At 48.7% G+C, this 20,822-nt stretch overlaps 2 protein-coding genes across 2 annotated transcripts in view; both read right to left on the reverse strand.

Moving 5' to 3' along the window:
• Nucleotides 1-20,593, reverse strand: part of LOC142774683 (uncharacterized) — a 448,513-nt gene extending 427,920 nt beyond the window's left edge. Inside the window, exon 1 of the mRNA XM_075875389.1 lies at nt 20,470-20,593. The gene's annotated coding sequence lies outside the window, so the exon portion shown is untranslated. The remainder of the gene's footprint in view (nt 1-20,469) is intronic.
• Nucleotides 9,015-12,554, reverse strand: LOC142774682 (uncharacterized). The gene is made up of 3 exons (XM_075875388.1): nt 12,261-12,554; nt 11,774-11,867; nt 9,015-11,502 (listed from the first exon to the last, which is right to left on the reverse strand). Exons 1-3 carry the CDS (start codon nt 12,411-12,413, stop codon nt 9,107-9,109), a joined length of 2,643 nt encoding a protein of 880 aa, XP_075731503.1. The 5' UTR covers nt 12,414-12,554; the 3' UTR covers nt 9,015-9,106.
• Nucleotides 20,594-20,822: the final 229 nt, after the last annotated feature.

Genomic DNA, 20,822 nt, shown 5'->3' on the forward strand with positions numbered 1-20,822 from the left:
CATTTCACGAAAAAAAAATGTGTTGCCTAGAGGGCGCTTCAAACTTTGGGCACCCAAGTGAAACTGTGTCACGCCAAATAATTTACACAGTATTATTTGTTTGAGTAAATAATACTAAACATCTTTCCATTAATATTTAGGCGCTACTCTCATGACTATGATAATTTATTGATTTGTGTTCTAACTTTCTTTTTCGCTTTGGCGAAAAGTTGCAATATTCTGGTCGTTTACCGTGCTTTATAAAAAAGCACAACGTTTAGCCAGTAAGATTTTTAGAATTACTGCTTCAGACTCTTCTATACTGAATAATTAAAATACTTCGGGAACCAATGAAAAAAATTATTGCCAAAATATTGTGGCAAAGTTGGGAAAAACAGCATTTTGACTCATGTTGCGGGTTAGTTTTCGCGATGTAGCGGTCAAAGTAAAAATATAGCTTTTATACTGTTGCATAGTGTTATGTCAGCAAGATAAGCAGAAAGGTTCAAATGAGTAGGTTTTATTTTAAGAGAGAAAAAAAAAATCCCAACTGAACAACCCCAAGTTAGTACGAACCCTGCCTTTGCTTCACCTTCACTGCATGGCACGTCAGCGTGAGGTTCCAGCGGGGGCTTTTCGGCAGCGAATAATACATGCCATACAACTCCTTGTCATTTATTTTTTCTGCAATACTGCTGCATTGAACGTTAAAAAGGGGCAGTAGTGTTTTCTTTACGGAACAGTATCTTCCCCCTTGGACCATCAAAGGGCGGGTTATATTGAACCACTTCTTAGTCCGAAGCAGCACAATTATGATGCAGTCCATGACCTGCAATACAGTATTGAGGCGTTACGTTCGGCTTTTGATATTTAATACACGTGGTATTAATAATATTTAACGACATGCAGATTATCGCTTGCGGATTATCCAGTTACCGAACGTCCAGAGCCCGGTAACAGAAGCTCAAGTAACTGGTATACAAAATAAATATGTCATAAATGTGATCAAAAGAGTGAAGAAGTTGCTTGCATGTTCATTACAGCATTCATTAACGGCAAGGTTCTTAAATGTCTCCTCAAATGCCGAAAGTGAACGGCGTCTCGTATCGGCGTCCCGCATCGGCGACGTCAGCACAAGCAATGAAATCATCCCTTGACGTCTTTCCCACATGACGTCAGCACGAAGTCACAAATCGCCAAAACTTGTGACGTTCTTATGACGCCACCACGACGTTACAATGTGACGTCGCAAAACGTGACTAAGCATGATGATGTAATCATGTGTCGTCACATATGCGACGACGATGTCACCACATGACATCATTGCTTGGTCAAAGGCGGGCCGATCATGGAGGCCGTGCAAAACGTGGTAGGGCGCAGAAAGTGTGCAGCGCCTCCAATCTTGGAGGCAGTGTAAGACCATGCAGTGTGGCAGAAAGCTTGAGAATGGTGTCCCGGGATATTCAATGTATCAATTTAGAAGAAACGAAAGATAGTTTTCACCTTCCAGTGGACTGAGCCAAGTGAGACTCAGAGAGGGACCCTTCTTTCTTTTAATTTTCCTGTTTTATCTGGAATTGTCAGCCGGGCATGGTACAGCTGCCTAGCAACGCCATGCGATGACCGACTGCATTGCGCGCTAACCTTGGCGGTGGCTTGAGGTCCCACAGGTGTCTCAAGTTAGGGAAGGGCGAGAGCAGCTAGGCATCTCCTCTGCCTCAACTGAGGATATCGAGATTCTGGTGCTGCCGACCACGCTAGCGGCATCTGTCGTGCCACGACCGGCAACACTTTTCAGGACAAATTAAAACTATCTAATTAGCGAACGCACGTGGATACTAAAGAGGTTAATTTTTCTGGGCGGAGCTCGGGAGATCTTATTAGCGTTTCATTATTATCTTTGTGATGTTATTTCGTTTGCTTTTGTTTATGATTTGTTATTTTACACTTTCCGATAACTTCTGTAAAGCTTTGTGCGATAGGTAAAATAAGCGAAACCAAATATATCAAAAGTTTCCTGAAGTTTGTATACCTTGTTTGTTACATTTGGTCCCCAAGACTTGAGAATTGGTGACCTAGGGGGGCGGGGGTAATGGTGCGTCAGGCTTTGGAAGAGTAGCGAGCTGCTCTGCAACCTGTCGCCCATGTGACGGAGGAAAGTCAAAAGCGGTGAGCGAACATTCCGATGCGGATCAGCGGGGCGTTCTCCATACCGTACTGGATAAGGCTAGAACGAGCTACAGGAACAACCCCTGTCCCCCCCCCCCCCCCTCCTTGTGATCGCTCAGTAAGGCAAAACCTAGCTCACTCACCCGACATGCAATGAGATAATGCAAATATATGCCTTGCACGATACGATATCACCATGTTATCACTACTGGCGGTTCAACGTACGTCTATATAGCCTTGAAAACGAAGAACAGCGAAGGTTTGATAAACAAAATATAGTGCGGCATCAGTTGAAACTTCAGGACTCGATTGGCTGTGCGATTCCGTAAGTTTACTGGACCAGCTGTCACATCTGCTGCAGGCTCGCTCCCTCCCGCTCTCACAGTCCAGCGACATTTAGGACTTTCATCTGTCTAGAGTGAACTATAGAGCTCCATGCTACTACAAGCTTCGCTTTAATCCCACCTCTTACACGTATGAATTCTCGTTGCTCGTGTTCCTGTGATTGATTGATATGTAGAGTTTAACGTTCCAAAACCACCATATGATTATGAGGGACGCCGTAGTGGAGGGCTCCGGAAATTTCGAACACCTGTGGTTCTTTAGCGTGCACCCAAATCTGAGCACACGGGCCTACAACATTTCCGCCTCCATTGGAAATGCAGCCGCCGCAGCCGGGATTCGAACCCGCGACCTGCGGGTCAGTAGCCGAGTACCTTAGCCACTAGACCACCGTGGCGCGGCGCTTGTGTTCCTATCTGATCAATATGAGCTTTCTTTTGTCCCGAGAGAACGCTTGGGTCAACTACAGCTGCTTACCGTGCGTGATCGGAGAATATTTATACGCGTTGGGTCATCTCCGCGTGCATAGTGCCGAAGATGTCGAAACAACTCGCACGCTACCACTGCTCACGAACAAGAAACACACGACGCCGATGACGCAGGGCCTTGCCCGTTTCAGGAGGACCAGAGAAGCAATAAACGCAGTGGACGGCGGGGGTCCCGCGAGCGTCGGTGTGGTCAGCGTATATCGCGCTGTCGCCGGCGTGTCAGTCTTGCGCGGCGCGAACGATGCCCGCTGAGCGCCTCTGGCAGCGCGACCGAAATGCTTCGTGTGCGTCCCGTCTGCGTGTTATGGGCGACGAAACGGCGAACGCGACAGTGCGATCGCTTCGAACACAATGAAACGGAGCGGCCGGTCGAAGGACTTCCATATTGTCCGCGCAGTTTATTCACGAGTGCTGCATGCTAACATATAGTGGCGACGTCCTCCTGGCATTTTACCAAAGCAGACAGAGCGACAAGGCAGCAGTTTGTTTCCCCGCCATTTTTTTTTATTGACCTGCCCAGTACAAAACATTGTTCAAGCACACAAGCCCCACTTATTCAGTCAGTATAACCAGTTATACAATACTACGAACATGAAAGAAAACGAAAGGCATTATAATCCGTTCATAACTGCACTGAAGAACGAAACTCTGCATGGAACCACTCTTCGAAAGACAAAAGAATGGGAAATTGTTAGAAATCTGCTGCACTGTAAGCGGAGTACAATTAACTCTATTAACAATGCTTTGGAATTTGACGATGCCCGTAACAGCACCTCTGAAGCCGGAAAACTGCTTCCCGGTGCCTCGCTTTGGAAGAAGTAAATAAATCACTCGACGTATAAGCACTGAGAAAGCTGTATTCCAACCATACAGCTTTTTCAGTGCTTACCTCGACCGATTTATCATCGACGAGCTTCATTGGATCGAGACTGCTAAGCGTGCAGGCTCACTGGCTGGGCGGGCTTCTGCGAGGGAGAAAAGGTAATGGGGGTCAACGTCATCACGGACATTTGGCCTGCGAAGGCTGGTGGCATGACGTATAATGCTTCTCCCTCTAGACCTATTCCATGTTTGTAAACACAGGTAGGCTGACGTCGACATTATCTGTAAAATTATAGCGACGTCCGCACGTAACTTGCGCCATAAGCGCTGAGGGCTGCGATGTGCGCCAACAAACAAAAAAAAAAACTATAAGTTGTGACGCGCGACTCACATCCAACCGCGGCGCAGTTCATCGGCATACCGTTTTTTTTTTTCTCGTTGATTGACTGAGAACACCACATGCACCATTGAAAACCCAGCAGAAACTGCTGTAGGCAGCGCGTCTTTTGCCTACCAAGACAGCGCCACCGCATTTTCATGACGTGAGTCCGGTAGAATTTCTCTAAATGAACTCAATGAGGACCTAAAAATAGAGTGCAAGCTGAGCCGTGCTCCTTTCAAGGGCTAAAGAAAAAAAAGAACTTTTCTTTGCCTTATTCACACACACACTCCCCTCCCTCCACCTCTCAACTACAAGAATCTGCCCTTCACGACAGAGCCGTCCCCGCTGAAGTGCGCTTTCAACTTTGGTTTTTACTCTGAATGCGTTCAAAACACTGCGTTTCCAATCAACTGGACAGAAGTGATTTCACTGTCGAGAAGGTATCGGGACCATGGCACTGCCCATCCGATTTCCGAACGTTAACGAAAGCACTGTTGCATTTTCTCAGACACCAGCCTGTTTAATCGTTTGTGATGGTGAAATCGTTACGCGTCGGCCCAGTCAGTGACCTTTTATCTCCTCCTCTAAACTTTTCTTCCCCCTCTCCACTTTCCCAGTGCAGGGTAGCATACCGGGGCTCAGCCCTGGTTAACCTCCCTGCCTTTCTCCTTGTGTTCTCTCTCTCTCTACTATGAATGCAAAATACAAGTTAACTGCCCATATATAAGCTATCTTTGGCTGTAGCTGGTATAAGAGCCTGCTATCAAATCTCGCTGTAATACGTCCGAATTTCATTTTATAACCAGCGCTAATATCGCGGAAATTAACGCTTGTATAGATTACTGTGCATCACGGTCTTCGTTTGGCGGCACCACTTGCTCCCTTTACGATACGTCCAGCTAAAGAAGAGAGGCCCACGAAACGGCTTTTAAGCGCTCCCGTAGTTGTATTCTGAATCGTTAACCACTCTTTCTAAACACACAGCGAAACAACCTCTTCGTGGACGATTCTCCTTAAACATATACTAACCGTCTTAGGGTAGTCAGTAAAACCTCACCCTAGAGTTTAGACCCGGACTTGGGTTTCGAAAATAAAAGCTTTCTTTCTCTCAGTCTCTCTATTACGCGTAGGCAATTGCCATGAACACATTTCTTCCGTAGTAGTGTACGTATTCGTTTAATTGTTTGTGTTGGTATATGAACACAAACAAAAAAAAAAGACAAGAAGAGAGCAGAGTGGATTAGGGAACAAACGGGGGTTAAGGATATCATAGCTGAAATCAAGAAGAAGAAATGGACATGGGCCGGGTAGACAGGATAACCGCTGGTCGTTAAGGGTAACTAACTGGATTCCCAGAGAAGGCAAGTGGGTTAGGGGGAGACAGAAGGTTAGGCGGGCAGATGAGATTAAGAAGTTTGCGGGTATAAATTGGCAGCAGCAAGTCCAGGACGGAGTTGAACGGCGTAACATGGGAGAGGCCTTTGCCCTGCAGTGGACGTAGTCAGGCTGATGATGATGATGATGAACACACGACTAAATATTTATCTTCTCGGGTCAAGTTATTGCTACAATATTGTATGGTGGTGGTGAAAAACATTTATTTACAAAAGAGAGGTGTAGGACCTCTGTAGAGGCCCCTACAGACTAGGTGGAGTCTCTATTCCGGGACCCCATTGGTTAAAGCCGCCGTCTTGGCTCTCTGGACCAAGGCCTGCTGGGCCTGAAGGTCTGAGCAGCCGAGCAGGGCCGCCTCCCAGTCCTCTCGCCTAGGGTTTGGGTTAGGAGTAATGGCTGCGTTAGCTTGGCAGGCCCACACCATGTGGTAGGTGTCTGCCACCTCCCCACAGTGCTGGCACTGTCCTGTGACCGTAGGGTCGAAATGTTTGACTATGGCAGGACATAGCAATGTATTCGTCTGGAGGCGAAGCAAAATGCGCTCCTCTGCTTTCTTCAACCCCCGTGCGGGGGGAGGGTAGCGGCGATGACTTTCCCGATAATAATAAAGAATTTCCTTATATCGGAGGAGAGGGTAACCCTCCTCATCGGTCTCCATCGGCATTGACGAAGGTAGCCCGGAAATGAGCGCTCGGGCAGCCGCATCTGCAGCCTCATTTCCCCGCAATCCCTGATGGCCCGGTGTCCATATAATGCGTTTCGGATGAGGGTCCGTGTCTCTTATGCAGTTGCGCAGTATTGTCTCGGCTAACGGTGATATGTACCCGGCTGTATAATTACGACACGCTCGGCGCGAATCCGTGATAATATACCGGGAATTACTGTGAGAGGCCGCAAGGGCAATGGCGACCTCCTCAGCCTGTGTTACAGAATACGCCCTAAAGGTTAGCCCATCCACCTGTGTGCCCTCGTGAATAGCAGCCGCCGTGTACCACCCCTTGGAGGTGGGGCCAGCAACGTCCACGTAGTACACACCTGGCTTCTGTCCAAATTGTCGTTCCAGCGCCCGAGCGCGTGCGTCACGTCGCGCTGTGTGTTCATCTCTGTCCATTTTAGTGACAATATTGTATAGAGTGTGCATTAGTGTATTCTAGACAGTCAATCATCTTTCTCAGCATTCGGAGAGCCGTGGTGTGCTGACCTATGTTGACGTAATGAAGGCCAATGTCGGGTCTAACCGTCATTGACCGCTACCATAGAGTTTACTACAACACCTAGAGGGCCTTGAGGCGCTGTGGCTTCAAGGAATCCCGGGATATGTCCCCACTCTCGTGATTCAAGCTGGCGTTGCAACAACAGCACCACAGCCGCAGTTTGCCTTCAGCATATAAGTGTAAGAATCTACAGCCACTATTGGCCAGCGTAAATGCTGTACATGCCAGAACATCGCCACTTGCCGTTCAAGAATTACGGCGGGGCACACCATGGTCAATGATTTACAACAAATTACAAAAGTTCATTACTGTGCACGGAATAGCACTATAGATCTACCTTTGTGCAACTTGTGTTCGAGGGATCGGCATGCGGTTGTCAAGTGAGAGCGTCCGTCGCTAAAAGGGGACGTGTCGGTTCGATTCCCGATACCGCTGACATCCACCGGTTTTTATTGGGAAAGAGGTACGCTGGGTTAGCGCTGACTATATATCGATAAAGAGCCCCGCCTTGTCCGCTCTCTACCAACGACGCCATGCCGTGCTCTCTCACGAGTCGCAAAAACAAGCCTCTTTCTGTCCTGAAGGCAGTACTACGAAGATGACACTAAACAGTGTCGACTATTGCAGGAAAATTATTGGTAAGCGTCGCGTAATGTCGGCTATTCGCTGTTACGACTTGAACATCTTCATTAAATCTTGGTCTGGATCATGGTGTAAGATACCTTACACCGCGGTCCAGATGGTGTTTCCCGATTTTTCTTTTTGGCTTCAATGTTGTCTGGCCGCTGCCTCCCAATTGATTGATTGATTTGTGGCGTTTAACGTCCCAAAATCACTATATGATTATGAGAGACCCCGTAGTTGAGGGCTCCGGAAATTTTGACCACCTGGGGTTCTTTAACGTGCACCCAAATCTGAGCACGCGGGTCTACGCCATTTCCGCCTCCATCGGAAATTCAGCCGCCGCAGCCGGAATTCGATCCCGTGTCCTGCGGGTCAGCAACCGAGTACGTTAGCCACTAGACCACCGCGGCGGGGCGCTACCTCCCAATGGTTCTTGCTACTATCGGGCACCGACACGGTATATCGCACGACAGCTGCTACGTGGGGACGCTGCTACACGCGTAAGCGTTCCTCGACAGCCTCGTCCTGAGCGTTCGATCGCTTCTGCCGGACGCTGACAGAGGAGGAAACGCGAAACACGTGATAACCGCGAAGGAAACAAACGCACGAAAGAGGAGCAATTGAAAAGGAGGTGGGGTCTATAGGAGACGGCAAGACCAAGCGGCGCATATGCGTCCACAACGTTCTTCCAAGCAAGCAGGAGGGAATTCGGCGTCACTGCTCGGCTGTGCCCCGCGCATGCTAGGGTGCCTGAATGGTTTCCCTCGCCCGCCGCTCCGTACAGGGTGGGGACAACCGCGTCGTCTGCTAGAGCGTCCGCCATTACATATCTCACCCCAACGAAACACACTGCCTGCGCGCGCGTATGAGGAGAGTTTGAGAAGAGTTTAGTGCGAGAAATGGTATTTCGCGCTATAAAAAAGCAGTCTGAATATGTGCGTCTGTCATTGGAGACTGTTTGCAGGATAAATCTACATTAATTCATGAAGCGCACGCCTTTTCCTGTTACCTAAACTCACCGCACTCCTCAGTGGCTGTGCAGCGTGCCAGCCACTCAGTAGTGCTCGCATTGTACGCGTTGAACTTACTTCATCCTGCTTTTTCCCCCGCCTTGCGTGCCCTCGCAGCTCTGAATAATCTTGCGGGAATGAGATTCAGATTTGTTACACAGCTATTTTTCTGTTATAGCTGGTTGAGATAGTGAAACAGCGTAAACATCAATTGAATCTCTCGTTTTTATGTGACCACTGAGAAAAAAATCTTACTAAGTTATTGGAAAATACAAGATGAAATGCAGTAATAACGATTTTGATGCCCTATACCTGTTCAGTTTTTCTACTTTCCATAGATATATGTAAGCGAGCAATCTAATTATCCGAGAAGTATCACTCTCGTATTCTGCCTCTGTGACGCTGTGTCGGTATTGCTTCGACCGCAATAATATTAACTTACCATAAACATTCTCCAAAGATCACAACCTTAGTCAGCTTAAAGATCACAACGCTGTTTTTATCTAAGAATGTGATATTGTATAACAAATAAGAAAAATGTCTATGAACTTAAGGAGGAGGATGAAGAAAGGACAGGGAGGTTAGCCAGTTCACAATGAACTCAAAATATTTTAATCAAACAATAAGTGTTCTGAAAGAAAAAATAATAAAATTTATAAGTGACTGGTCCAGTTCGGCTGGTCACGGAAGGCTTACCCCAGCGCACGTCTTGCTTCCGTGTTCATTGACGCCGTTTGAACTAACGTGGCGCAAATGCACGCGAAGCCTCAGTCTTGCATAATTCGCAATAAGGAGTTTTGCTACGGCGTCACTGTGCTCGGAGCAAGTCTTTACGCAAGGGCGCACCATCTCGTTCAAATAATCGGTCACGGCCTTCAACGGGGACCTTAAGCGCAGCAAGCCCTCACTCCAACTTATGATGCCCCTGAAATGCTCTTCACACGACTTGAGTGTCAGCAAAACATCCTTGCTGGGATATGTGAGGTTGCCACCTTCACTCCTGTACTCCTTCAGAATAGTCAGAGTTGCGTGCTCGCTTTCAGTTGAGCCTAACAAGGCAGAATTACAATGCCCGCATCCCGCTACAACACTCAGCATACCTTTTAAAAGGAAGCCGCCGATGTAGAAAAGGATGTTGCATTCGTTTTCTTGAAGTTCTTCAATGAACAAAATTTCCGAGTCATCAATGACATCAGCTTCCACCTCCCCGTGCTCTTGTTTGCCTTTTGCAAGCATGTCGGCGAGGTACTTAGCATCGTCGACTTCGTAGCTTGACGTTCCGGGTGCATGAAGGAACTGACTCACGCACACAAGCTTCAGGGCACACTTTAAGTCATATGCGTTAGGAACAGGCTTCCTGATGCGCACCACCGAAAACAAATTTTCGAGGCAGTCTTGCAAGATTCTGCTCGTGAGGAAGAATTCGTATCCTTCACTGCGCAAGAGAATGTCTTGGAGACGAAGAACGACTTTTGTTGTTATTAGTAAACCTGCTTGCGAAGGCTTCCACTGTGCCTTGCTTCCCATCTTCATTCCTTGAAAAACTTCGAGGGCCGAGTTCAGTAGCTCAATTGATTCGTGGTACCTCCGCATGTCTCGAAGGCTGAGAGCAACTGATGGGTGGCGGGAAGACATTAGCGTGTACCAGTTGAATACTAATTCTAGAAACCAAGCTGTTGTCTCTGCCTCCGGCTCTATCGCGTCCTCTTTAATTAGGTACCGAATCGCTGCAGGAGCTTCCCTGAAGAAGCGGACAGCAACTCCCACTTTCATTTTTGTGAAATGGCCTCGCGAAATGTGTAACTCTGAGAGCCTCGGGGCGACTTTCAGCTCTCGTTCAGCATCATACTTAATTACACTGCGCACATGGTCCACGTTCACTTCTTTTGATGGCAGATTGTGCTGGCATACTGTTGCATCACTCAGAAAGAATACTTCCGATGAAAGCAACTGTGACTTGACATTCTTCAGCACGTGTGCAGCATCTGCTGTGAAAAACAATTCTTTGTCTTCCAGACAGGGGTGAGGCACTGAACATACAGTAATGGAATTCCTGTGGCTGGAGAATCCGAGCTCGCGCCACATAGCCCGATTAGAAGCCCCCATGTCGCAAGTGACGACACGGATTCTTAAAGAGATTTCCGCGCAGAGCTGCACTATCTTCATGACGTAGTCCTTGAGGATACTACCCTCTACATGACTTCCGGTGAAGTGGTAGGCAATCACTTGCTTCCATCTCGTATTCAGGCCTCCTACCATGAACACTAGTGCGTGATGTGCAGGTTCGTCTGGATTTTCTGGCATAGTTTGCCCCCCCAACACCACATCCTCAGCGCGATCGAGCTCGTACCCGCGAGCAATCTCCATTTCATCCAAGAACAAAGCACAGTCTTTTTCAATGTCTTGCATGTTCTCTGCTTTGATTTTGAGAACATCGATGACTTCCGTCAAAATTCCGGGAAGAAACTTGAGGCCCTGAAGGCGACGTGCAAGGGTTTTTCCGGATGGCAAGGGGTAGCCCAGATTTCTTAGTGTCTGGTAACCAGTTTTTCCACAGGAAAACTTAATCTGAAGCGCCTGCTTGATTGTTTCTGCAGACCAAGTGCTTCCCTTATTACTCTGGCGCCCAAGAGCCTGCAGCTGGTCATCATTGAGGAATTTCAAACGCTGTCCGAATAATTCCATTTTGGTTTCCAATTTTTTCACCTGTTTTTTTAGTGCTTGAATGGTTGAGGTGGCTTTCCGATGGACTTGATGTAGCTGAGTGTATTTTCTGCCCATATCGGAGAGCTGCTTATTTAACTGCTTGTTTTCACGTGCCCCGTCAGGTGCATCGGCCGAGATCACAACTTCTTCCCTTTCCATAATGTGCGGTACTGAATCAGGCGTCTGAGAATTGCAGCTTTGCGGTTGCTGTGCGCCAAGACTGTCTGTGCGTGAATTTAAATTCGCCTGTGCACTTGTGAGTGGCGTACAATTAATGGCCGTAGAGTTGTCACCGCGTGTTTCTTGGCATGCATCAGGCAACACAGCAGGTCCTGCCCTGTCCTTTGGCGCCTTCCTTTGTGGAGGCAAGCCTGCAGTGCAAAAAAGGACAGTCACAAGCTGCAAGTATTACAAGGTAGCCAGCTCTAATCACAGGCCTGTACTGGATTTTAGCAGTATTATAGGTTGCAGACATATGCCTTTTCTCAGGTCGCAGGCACGTACCCCGACTTTCTTAATATCCTCAAACGAGGAATTCCACGGATCATCCTAATTTTTGAAACTAAATCATTTTAGCCTTGTACTGTTGCCACCTGTTAGGTTCATACAGAATCTTTGACGCACAGTGAAACAGTAACTTACCCCTGAAAGGGAACACCGTTGGCACAGCGTTCGGCTTCAGTTTTATCCACTGGTCAGCTCGGTGCTGCTCGAAATGGCTTGCTTCAAAATGTGCCTGTAAGTCCGTTATGAACCATGAATTTTAGCTTAGCTTAGCCTAGACAGAATTACTAGAAAGACACAGTATACCACACAACTTTTATTGAATTTCGTGATTTGCAATAAACGAATGAAAAACACTTTTCTGTAAATACGCAATTTAATAACAAGCAGCCTATTTTGTTTATACATATAGTGACTAAAAACTGGTACAAACTTCAAATACTGCGGCTGCGCCACACGTTTCCATAGCTGCACTTTTAGAGATCGCAAAAAAAGAGAGAAAAACTGCAACTTAGACGTGAAGCGTTTACAGCACCGACAAAGTGACCCACAGACACGTATACACATTTAAAAAAACAAGTTTCAAAGTTCTCGACGAGAAAAGAACACATGTCGGGATACTCACACTGCATACACACGAGGACTTCGTAGGCTGCCACTTGTCTCGCTTAATCTTCACCATCCATAGCAGCCTTCTTTTGGGCTCTGTCGGAAAATGGTAGAGTTTCCAACCATTTCTGGAGTTGTTCGTGCACATGGGCACGCAGCACCCAGTCATTTCCCTAAAAAAGTATATGACAGAGCGGCCACAGCTCCTTCTTTGCTCCCGTCGCTATGCGAAGTGAGATCTGCAATGGCGGCGGCCGTCAGGAAAAACCGGTCGCGGCGGCGAGCACCCCGTCAAACAATGTCCCCACCCTGCAAGGAGCGGCGGGCGAGGGAAACCATTCAGGCACCCTAGCGCATGCGTTTCTGGCACGGCACGTTCGCCTGTCGCGCCCCCTGGTCTCCCGCTGAGACGACACGATGCTCACGACCGGAACGCGCGGGGAATGCGGTGAGCGCGTTTACTCGCGATGGCTTCCTACGGGCGAGCATTCTTTTAATATTTATGCTGTGCAGGATGTCAAAAAAAAAAGTTGAAAAGGCTGCCGACAGGCTGCGTGCCAGTTCCCGCCCGATCGGTGCTACTGCGGCTTTCGCAGGAAGAAATCGGAATCGTTTTATTCTGTGCCGCCTCGGTGTTTCTGACTGTCTTGCCACTTGCAATGAAATTCCAAACAGACGGAGTGCTAGTGTTCTTTAAAAAAACACACAAACACACCTTTGATGTGCAAACGTCAGGTATTTAATTTTTTTCCCAAAAACACACTACAGTAGCGGTAACTTGCCAGTACAAAACACCATTCTGTCTGAGCCTCTGTTTGGTTATATATGCGTTCGTCTCTTATCTGGCTGATCATTACAATGAAGTGAGTTATTCAGGAAATTATTGGTTCCCCACTTTCTCGCCACACTACGCATCTTCCACAGACTGATCATAGCAATTAGGAGAAATATGTGGAGTGTTACATGACTAACTCACTGGCAAGATTTCTGATGGAGGCGGAAGTGTTGTAGGCCCGTGTACTCAGATTTGGGTGCACGTTAAAGAACCCCAGGTGGTCAAAGTTTCTGGAGCCCTCCACTACGGCCTCATGCATAATCAAATGGTGGTTTTGGGACGTTAAACCCCAGAAGTCAATCACTGGCATGAGTTGTACAGAACGTGAATTAATGACAACTTAATTTTTAAAGGTTTCTTGGAGCACACCCTCAAATAAGACTGCTTCTCTACAGCTAATAAAGAACAATGTTCAATTGTTTTGGGCGCACCACGCAGGGGACGGGACAGTTAGCAGACTACACGAAACTGTGTTTTGGACGTAGCCGCAAGCTTTCGCAAGCAACGTTTAAAAATTAACTTGATAATAATATCTGATGCTGTACGCCCCTAAACCGCGAAATGATTATCAGATAGGCCGTGGTGTGTAGCGTTTCGGAAATTTCGAGCATCTGGTGTTCTTCGACGCGCGACATCACACAGTATCATCCCCAGCCCATGACCACCGCGGGCCCGCCCGGATCTCGGAGGCCATGAGCAGCCATATAACACAGTACACGGCCTTCTACCGTGTCGCCTCCATCGAAATGAGACCGCCACGGCCAGCATCGAACCCTCGACCTTCAGGTGAGCAGCCGAGCACCTTACTCCACCACGGTGGACTGTAACTTAAAGAAGAACGTTTCTGTCAATAGATTTTACGCACTCCATATAGCAAATAATGCCGTGGCAGCCGAAAGTGCTTTGCATGATAAACCATGGGTGGCAAATGCATGGATATCAAATGAGTCCGTTAATATTATTTGATGGGCGAAACTCTTAAAGGGCCCTCCCTGAACCACCCAGAGGTCGAAACGTATAGGTGTGGTGCGGAAGTTACGCACGAAGCTCCGACGAATATGTAGCCGCGAGAATTTTTCTAGTCGATTCTTTAAAGCGGAGTTAGACGCGTTTGGTTATCTAAACACGGGGATTGCTCCTTTCGCTCTTTCCTTGGCTATAGCCTCGTCTGGTCTGCTGCCCCAAAGCCGCTTTGCCCTCCTCGCCGACTCAGTGCCCCTCCAAATAGAGGTGTGCATAGACTCCGCGTAGCTCGAGAACCCGAGCTCGGCCCGTTCCACGGGCCGGGCTCGGGTAGGCCAGCGTCTGCCATCTCGGGCCCGGGCCAGGCCATTTATCTTTTCCATCGGGAGGCCCGGACAGGTTGCAAAGCCCATATCGAGCCCAAAATATTGTCACGTGGTAGTGACGTGGGCGAAGGCAGCAGGCGGTGTGTCTAAGACGAAACTCTTAATTTGGCCGTGAAACGGAAAGTAGAACTACAGCAGAACACCGAACAATGATAGCGGCAAACAAAGCGTCGATAAACTGATTGATATGTGGGGTTTAACGTCCCAAAACCACTATATGATTATGAGAGACGCCGTAGTGGAGGGCTCCGGAAATTTCGACCACCTGGGGTTCTTTAACGTGCACCCAAATCTGAGCACACGGGCCTACAGCATTTCCGCCTCCATCGGAAATGCAGCCGCCGCAGCAGGGATTCGAACCCGCGCCCTGCGGGTCAGCAGCCGAGTACCTTAGCCACTAGACCGCCGCGGCGTGGCAAGCGTCGATAAACTGATCACCATTGCCACGCGCCGTCTTACATGCATCACGCATCGAATTTCCCAGTCTCATCGCCATGGTCATCGCGCAAGCTCTCTAATAAGCTGGAGCGTTCGCGTCTCGCGCGCAATCTTAAAACAATCTACTACAATCGTGAAGTTTCTGGAACACCGAAGACGTTAGCGCTGAGCATTGCTGACAGTCTTTGTACAGCCAAAGTCAAATGAGAAACGCATGCGGCAATGTAGACGCTGTGCCAGAATATATTTTTTTTCCTGAACGCAGCAATAAACACGCAAGATGAGCTTCTTTGTGATCATCCATCCATCATCCCCCTGCCCTGCAACTGAAGTGTTGAACTTCTGGAAGAACGAAGAGTTTAAATATATCAACCTTGCCATGCCTTAGAAAAAGATATTGGCAATTGTGGCTACCAGTGAGAGCAGCGATTAAGAGCGATTATTGCGCTAATTAAGATGCGATTATGTCCTTCGCTTTGTCACAGGGAAACAGCTGATCTTGGTAGATATGCTATGCAGAGCGTCGCCAGGCTCCAACCACGGCGTGGATGCATTCGCAGATGACGTGAACGCAGAGCCAACGGCCGAATAGGTCGGGATGGCGCGAGCGGCGACCACAATCACATAAAACTGAAGTACCTAGATATTTTTAAATAAGTGCCACCATTTTTTTTAACCGAGCCGCAGCCACGCCACGCATCCTCCTCTCCCGCATCTCGGGCCGCCACGAACATCGAGCGTGTTATCAGCATGACATAGCATTCTTGATAGGAAAGTGGCACACCCGCACCCTACCCGCACGGTGGCCGTTTGGGAGAGGATATAGATAAGGTTTGGACGCTTGTGAGAGAAGGAGGAAGGTTGGACATTTTGGAGAGGATATGGAGGAGAGTGTCGCTACTGACAAAACTACCACGTTGAGCGTCTGGTGTCGAGACGACGTGCTCCCGACCGGGTTGCAGAAATTAGGTGCCTTTTCTCATCTTCTAACCACTACCACCACCTCCACCACCAATGCGCGGCCTTTCAACCCTCGTGCCACGTCTTTCTACTCGCTTGCAGCGTACTAGTTGGTTACATGTCGCGTTTTGCGGTGTAGGCTCCCTGCAGCCGCAACTCATGAAGGCACATCTAGCGGCAACAAGCGCGTATTTAGATGGATTTTTCTCAGCCGCTCGCACAGGGGAGCAATCGGGGACGACGCCCTTTCCTACGCCAATGATTTTCGCGTTTGGCCAGTGGTCCGTCCACGTTGTCAACAGATTTACGCAGAGTTATCAGAAGTTTAAGGCATTGTGATAAAAGGACCAAAGCAGGGCTGCCAACTTGAGGGAAATTTGACAGATTTTAAGGTAATTTTTAGGTCCGTGTGAGAAACGAAAAATTTCACCAGTCCGAGAGAAATTTCGCTTGTTCCTAATCATTTCATTTTCAAATTAAACTAGCACTTTAATGACAACCTTTGGCGCTTAAATGAATACTATTACTCTTTGCTGTTTTTTTTTTTCTAGTACTGTCACGTATTTGACCACGGTCGTTGGTTTTCTGAATAGCTCGACGCACCACCGTGATTCCACTTCTGTATCGCACGGGAAGCGCTGGAAAACGGGGGCGCACGGTAACGCTATGCGTTATCAACGAGTCCAAGTCGACACCGAGGATAAACACAAAGAGATCAAGTATGAGAACAGATTAAAATGAAAACAAACTGCGCTTCAGTGCACGTGAAGCCGAATGAGGCAATTCGCTTCAGTGTTTCCTGAAAACGCGTCGCTGAATTCGTGCTTTATCGCAAGCAATCATATCGCACAAAATATCCCTAACAGAGTGCGCTCAAGCATGTAAGTACTGCCCCCACAGTAGTCTTCACACGTGCATAAGGCACATCACAAGGCCGTTATGTGCGCCTAATGGCCTTCTCTTCCTTTCTTTAGGGGCGAAGCTCCTTAAGTCGTACGTGGGCTGTGCGTCCCCTGTATGTAGCCACCTCTAGTTTAGTTCTTGCAGTCTTCACTATATGGCGGTACTTGTAGCTGATGATGAAAAGATGCAAGATGTTATAAACTAGACGGCGGTACTTGTAGTCGATGATGAAAGATGCGAGATGTTATAAAATAGGAATAATCTCAAATATGGCGCGTGTCATTGGAGGAAGGCAATCGTTCGATTTAGTGCGGCGACGTACGCTAGGGGGAGCGTTGTATTAAAACCGAGTAAGTAAAATGTACGAAGGATTCATGGTTTACCTCCGGAGCTTCACCCACTCATCATGGCGGCACTTCTTTTTTTTTCCCCTTTAATTGTACTGTACCCGCTAGACACTTTGCAGAACGACACCTGCAAGCGCCCGAAATACAACATGGACGAGAAAACGGCCTTACGCATTACTTACCGTTCGGGTTGCGCACTGCGCCGAGCACGCAGCGTGGGCATCGTGTCGCTTTGCAGTCACGGCGGCTGGTTCGCTCGAGACCGTCACGAAACGAACGAGCTTGCAGTATGGGAGAGTTCTTTCGCCATTGTAAAGCACCGTCCACGCTGAGCGTCAAGCACAGATACAAGCAGCCGGAACGAAACACGTGACTGGCACCGCTGTACGATTCGGGAACGATCGTCACAAGCACGATGAAAGAATAAACAGGTGCTGACACTCTCCCCGCAACGCGTTGAAAAACGCAATCCCAGAGCACTGCAGATAATCTTCGGGCCGTTATCAGTTATCTTCAAGCTTCATCGGTGCTTTCTTAGATGGCGCTACGACGAGCGGGGTCAGCCGTCTCGGTCTCAGCAACACGCGCTCGGCAGAAAAGTGCATGCTACCGATTCTGGGTCTTTTTGTCGGCATGTGTGACCGCGCCGTTTTGAAGCCAGGTGTTTTGTTTGTTCGCGTGTGCTTAGTGCTATTCTATCGACGAAGGTGACACCAAACTGCTCAGAGGTTCTCTAATTGGCTAGAACGTGTTTTGTGCCGAGTTGACGTTCTGGCTTCGGACTTGAGCAGAGCGTGTGCCTCTCCTCAAAGTACCGTCTGACAGTGATCGTCTGACGGTGATCGTTGACACAAATATGTGAATCCGCATCGTAGCATCTAGCCATGAACAACCGCATTGCTTTAGTGCGCTGTATATGAAATACTCGCGTGGTTCAACTATTTACGTATACCGTGGAACAATTTGCATTGCTCTTGATTTATTGATTGATTGATATGTGGGGTTTAACGTTTCAAAACCACCATATGATTATGAGAGACGCCGTAGTGGAGGGCTCCGGAAGGTTCGACCACCTGAGGTTCTTTAACGTGCACTAAAATTTGAGCACACGGGCCTACAGCATTTCCGCCTCCATCGGAAATGCAGCCTGGATTCGATCCCGCGACCTGCGGGTCAGCAGCCGAGTACCTTAGCCACTATAGACCACCACGGCGGGGCAACTTGCATTGTTGCGAGTCTAAAACTAGCAAATTCCCTGCTTAAGAGGCACGATCGAGTTCGACGTGTTAATGTTAGACTGGAACGTACAGCGAGAAATGGGGACTCACACTTCTGCAAAACACACGGGCCGCTGAGTAAGGGCCGGTTCACGGTAGCGGCAAGCATGCCTCGCCGTTTAACGATAAAATAGCGCGAGAACAGAACGACGACACAGACACGAAGGACACGGGCGCTCGTGTCCTTTTTGTCTGTGTCGTCGTTCTGTTCTCGTGCTATAACTATCGTCATGTCATACCAACTAGCCCAAGCTGCCACACTTCGCCGTTTAAGGTTCTCAGGCAGCCATGCGCGGCTGCTTACTTGGCGCACGTCTGCCGTTCTTTGTCATTCGAAGAATGAGTCCGAGACTCATTTTCGCGCCGTTCGCCGGAGAGCGACGTAGCCAATCAGCGACAAAGGAGCGACATGACTGAGCCGCATCATCTGCGTCTGCCGCGGTTTTCACACTATGTCGTGCGGGTTGTTCCCAGACTACGTTTTAGCAGTAAATAGAGCAGTTTAGTCTGTTTGGTATTCAAAAAAGCGCACAGCAATTCAATATGACGTTTCCCAAAGCAGCCGCTTGTACACGTGGCGCCATCTATCCGGGATTAGCAACAGCTACAAACGTGAAATATATGCCCACCGAGATTCGGGAAGGCTTGCTTAAAGGGGCCCCGAAACTTTTCTTTTTTTGAGTGACCATGGAATAAATTCACTGAAGGAGCTCATTGCCTCACAAACACAACGCCGCAAAATTTTAAGAATCCGTCCAGTACGAGCGAAGTTACAAAGTTTTGCGCTGCAATCGAACTCTCTCTTCTCTCGTCCCGACGAATCGCTGGAAGCTAAGCAAGGAGGGATGGGAGGGGCAAACAAAAAGCATCACGCGCGCCTCGTTACAGTGGCTATTCTAGCCACTGTAACCTCGTGACCCTTGGGCACTTTCTTTCTTTTTTGCTTCGAATGCGTGACTTCAGTGTGGCAGCTTGGGCTAGTTGGTATGGCATGACGATAGTTCTAGCGCTCGTGTCTTTCGTGTACTTCTTGTCTCTGTGTCGTCGTTTTGTTCTCGCCACGGAGTGGTTCTCGCGCTATAACTATCGTCACTTCTTCAGTGCGATGACGCACGCACGCGTGGACAAGTAACGGCATCCCACGGAGATCTTTGTAACGACCGAGCGCTCCATGTTTAAATCAGCCAACGGCTGATAGATGGGCTGGACATTCTACGAGTGATTTTCGAGCGTCTTCCGTCATTTGTCGAGGGAAGAGGAAGCAGCTTTTAGCTGTGACTTTGATCATTTGTGAATTCCAGGCCGCGTGCTTCACTATAATATTTGGCTCGCGTGTTGTCGGGAGCCTCTACTACCGATCGGCAGCGTTTTCTGAACCTGCTCAAAAAGTGTTACAGGGCCCCTTTAAGCCTACAACATCAATTATTTGAGTATGGCCATAGTCCCTGGTATGGCTCTCAAAAAACGGGGCCGAATCGATTCGAGTACTGTGTTGTCGAAGCTAAATGACATGTGTCTAAGGCGAATGAAATCATCAGTTCGGAGCTTACGAGCTACGAATTGATTGATATGTGGGGTTTAACGTCCCAAAGCCACCATATGATTATGAGAGACGCCGTAGTGGAGGGCTCCGGAAATTTCGACCACCTGGGGTTCCTTAACGTGCGCCCAAATCTGAGCACACGGGCCTACACCATTTCCGCCTCCATCGGAAATGCAGCCGCCGCAGCCGGGATTCGAACCCGCGACCTGCGGGTCAGCAGCCGAGTACCTTAGCCACTAGACCACCGCGGCGGGGCTTACGAGCTACGGAGCGCACGGCGGCCGCTTGATAGATTCGACATGGCGACAACTACATTTCGAAGGGCAGCCATGTTTGTCAGAGGCTGAACCGCTTCGCCGGCGAAGCTTGCCGTGTCCCGCGGACGGCGGCGGCCGACGTTCTACAGCACTGCGCCGTTACGGCAGGTTAGCCGCTAGCGTGAACTGGACCTAAAACGGCCATGTCAACAGACCGCACAGGCACAACGGATTACACAGAAACCACACGAGAAAGCCAGAACTGCAGGGGCAAATACTCCCCCAAGTCTGCAACCGACTTATAACCGTCACTGACCTGCAAGGCGTCCGTTGTAGTTCAGTTTAGTCGTGGTGCCCAAACGTAATTTCGCCGAACTTCATCCGCGTCATCCGCCGCAAAGCACATTGGCATATGCAGTCGTATCTACGCACTGTTGAGGCCCCGGGGCTAACAAAAAGTTTTGTAAACGTTGCTACGAGTACAATAACTGCCCGTAGAAGACTGCCTAACTAACAACGCGGCATAGAGCACGGATATTGTCAGTCACGGCTCAGTATAAGACCTACGGAGGCGCACATGCCGCCGTTGCTAAATGCCAGACAAGCTACAACACAGATGGCTACACTGCACAACACGTAATCATAGCAACGCCGCCAATGTGCCCAGTG

The sequence above is a fragment of the Rhipicephalus microplus genome, chromosome 10, assembly GCF_043290135.1.
Source record: "Rhipicephalus microplus isolate Deutch F79 chromosome 10, USDA_Rmic, whole genome shotgun sequence".
In the NCBI taxonomy this organism is placed as follows: Eukaryota; Metazoa; Arthropoda; class Arachnida; order Ixodida; family Ixodidae; genus Rhipicephalus; species Rhipicephalus microplus.

Excerpts from the sequence above, each read along its gene's own strand:
- LOC142774682 (XM_075875388.1), bottom strand. The coding sequence starts at position 12,413 with ATGACTGGGTGCTGCGTGCCCATGTGCACGAACAACTCCAGAAATGGT. Across the intron at positions 11,868-12,260 it reads AGTCCTCGTGTGTATGCAGT|GCACATTTTGAAGCAAGCCA; the intron begins GTGAGTATCCCG and ends ACGGACTTACAG. Across the intron at positions 11,503-11,773 it reads AACGGTGTTCCCTTTCAGGG|GCTTGCCTCCACAAAGGAAG; the intron begins GTAAGTTACTGT and ends TTTGCACTGCAG.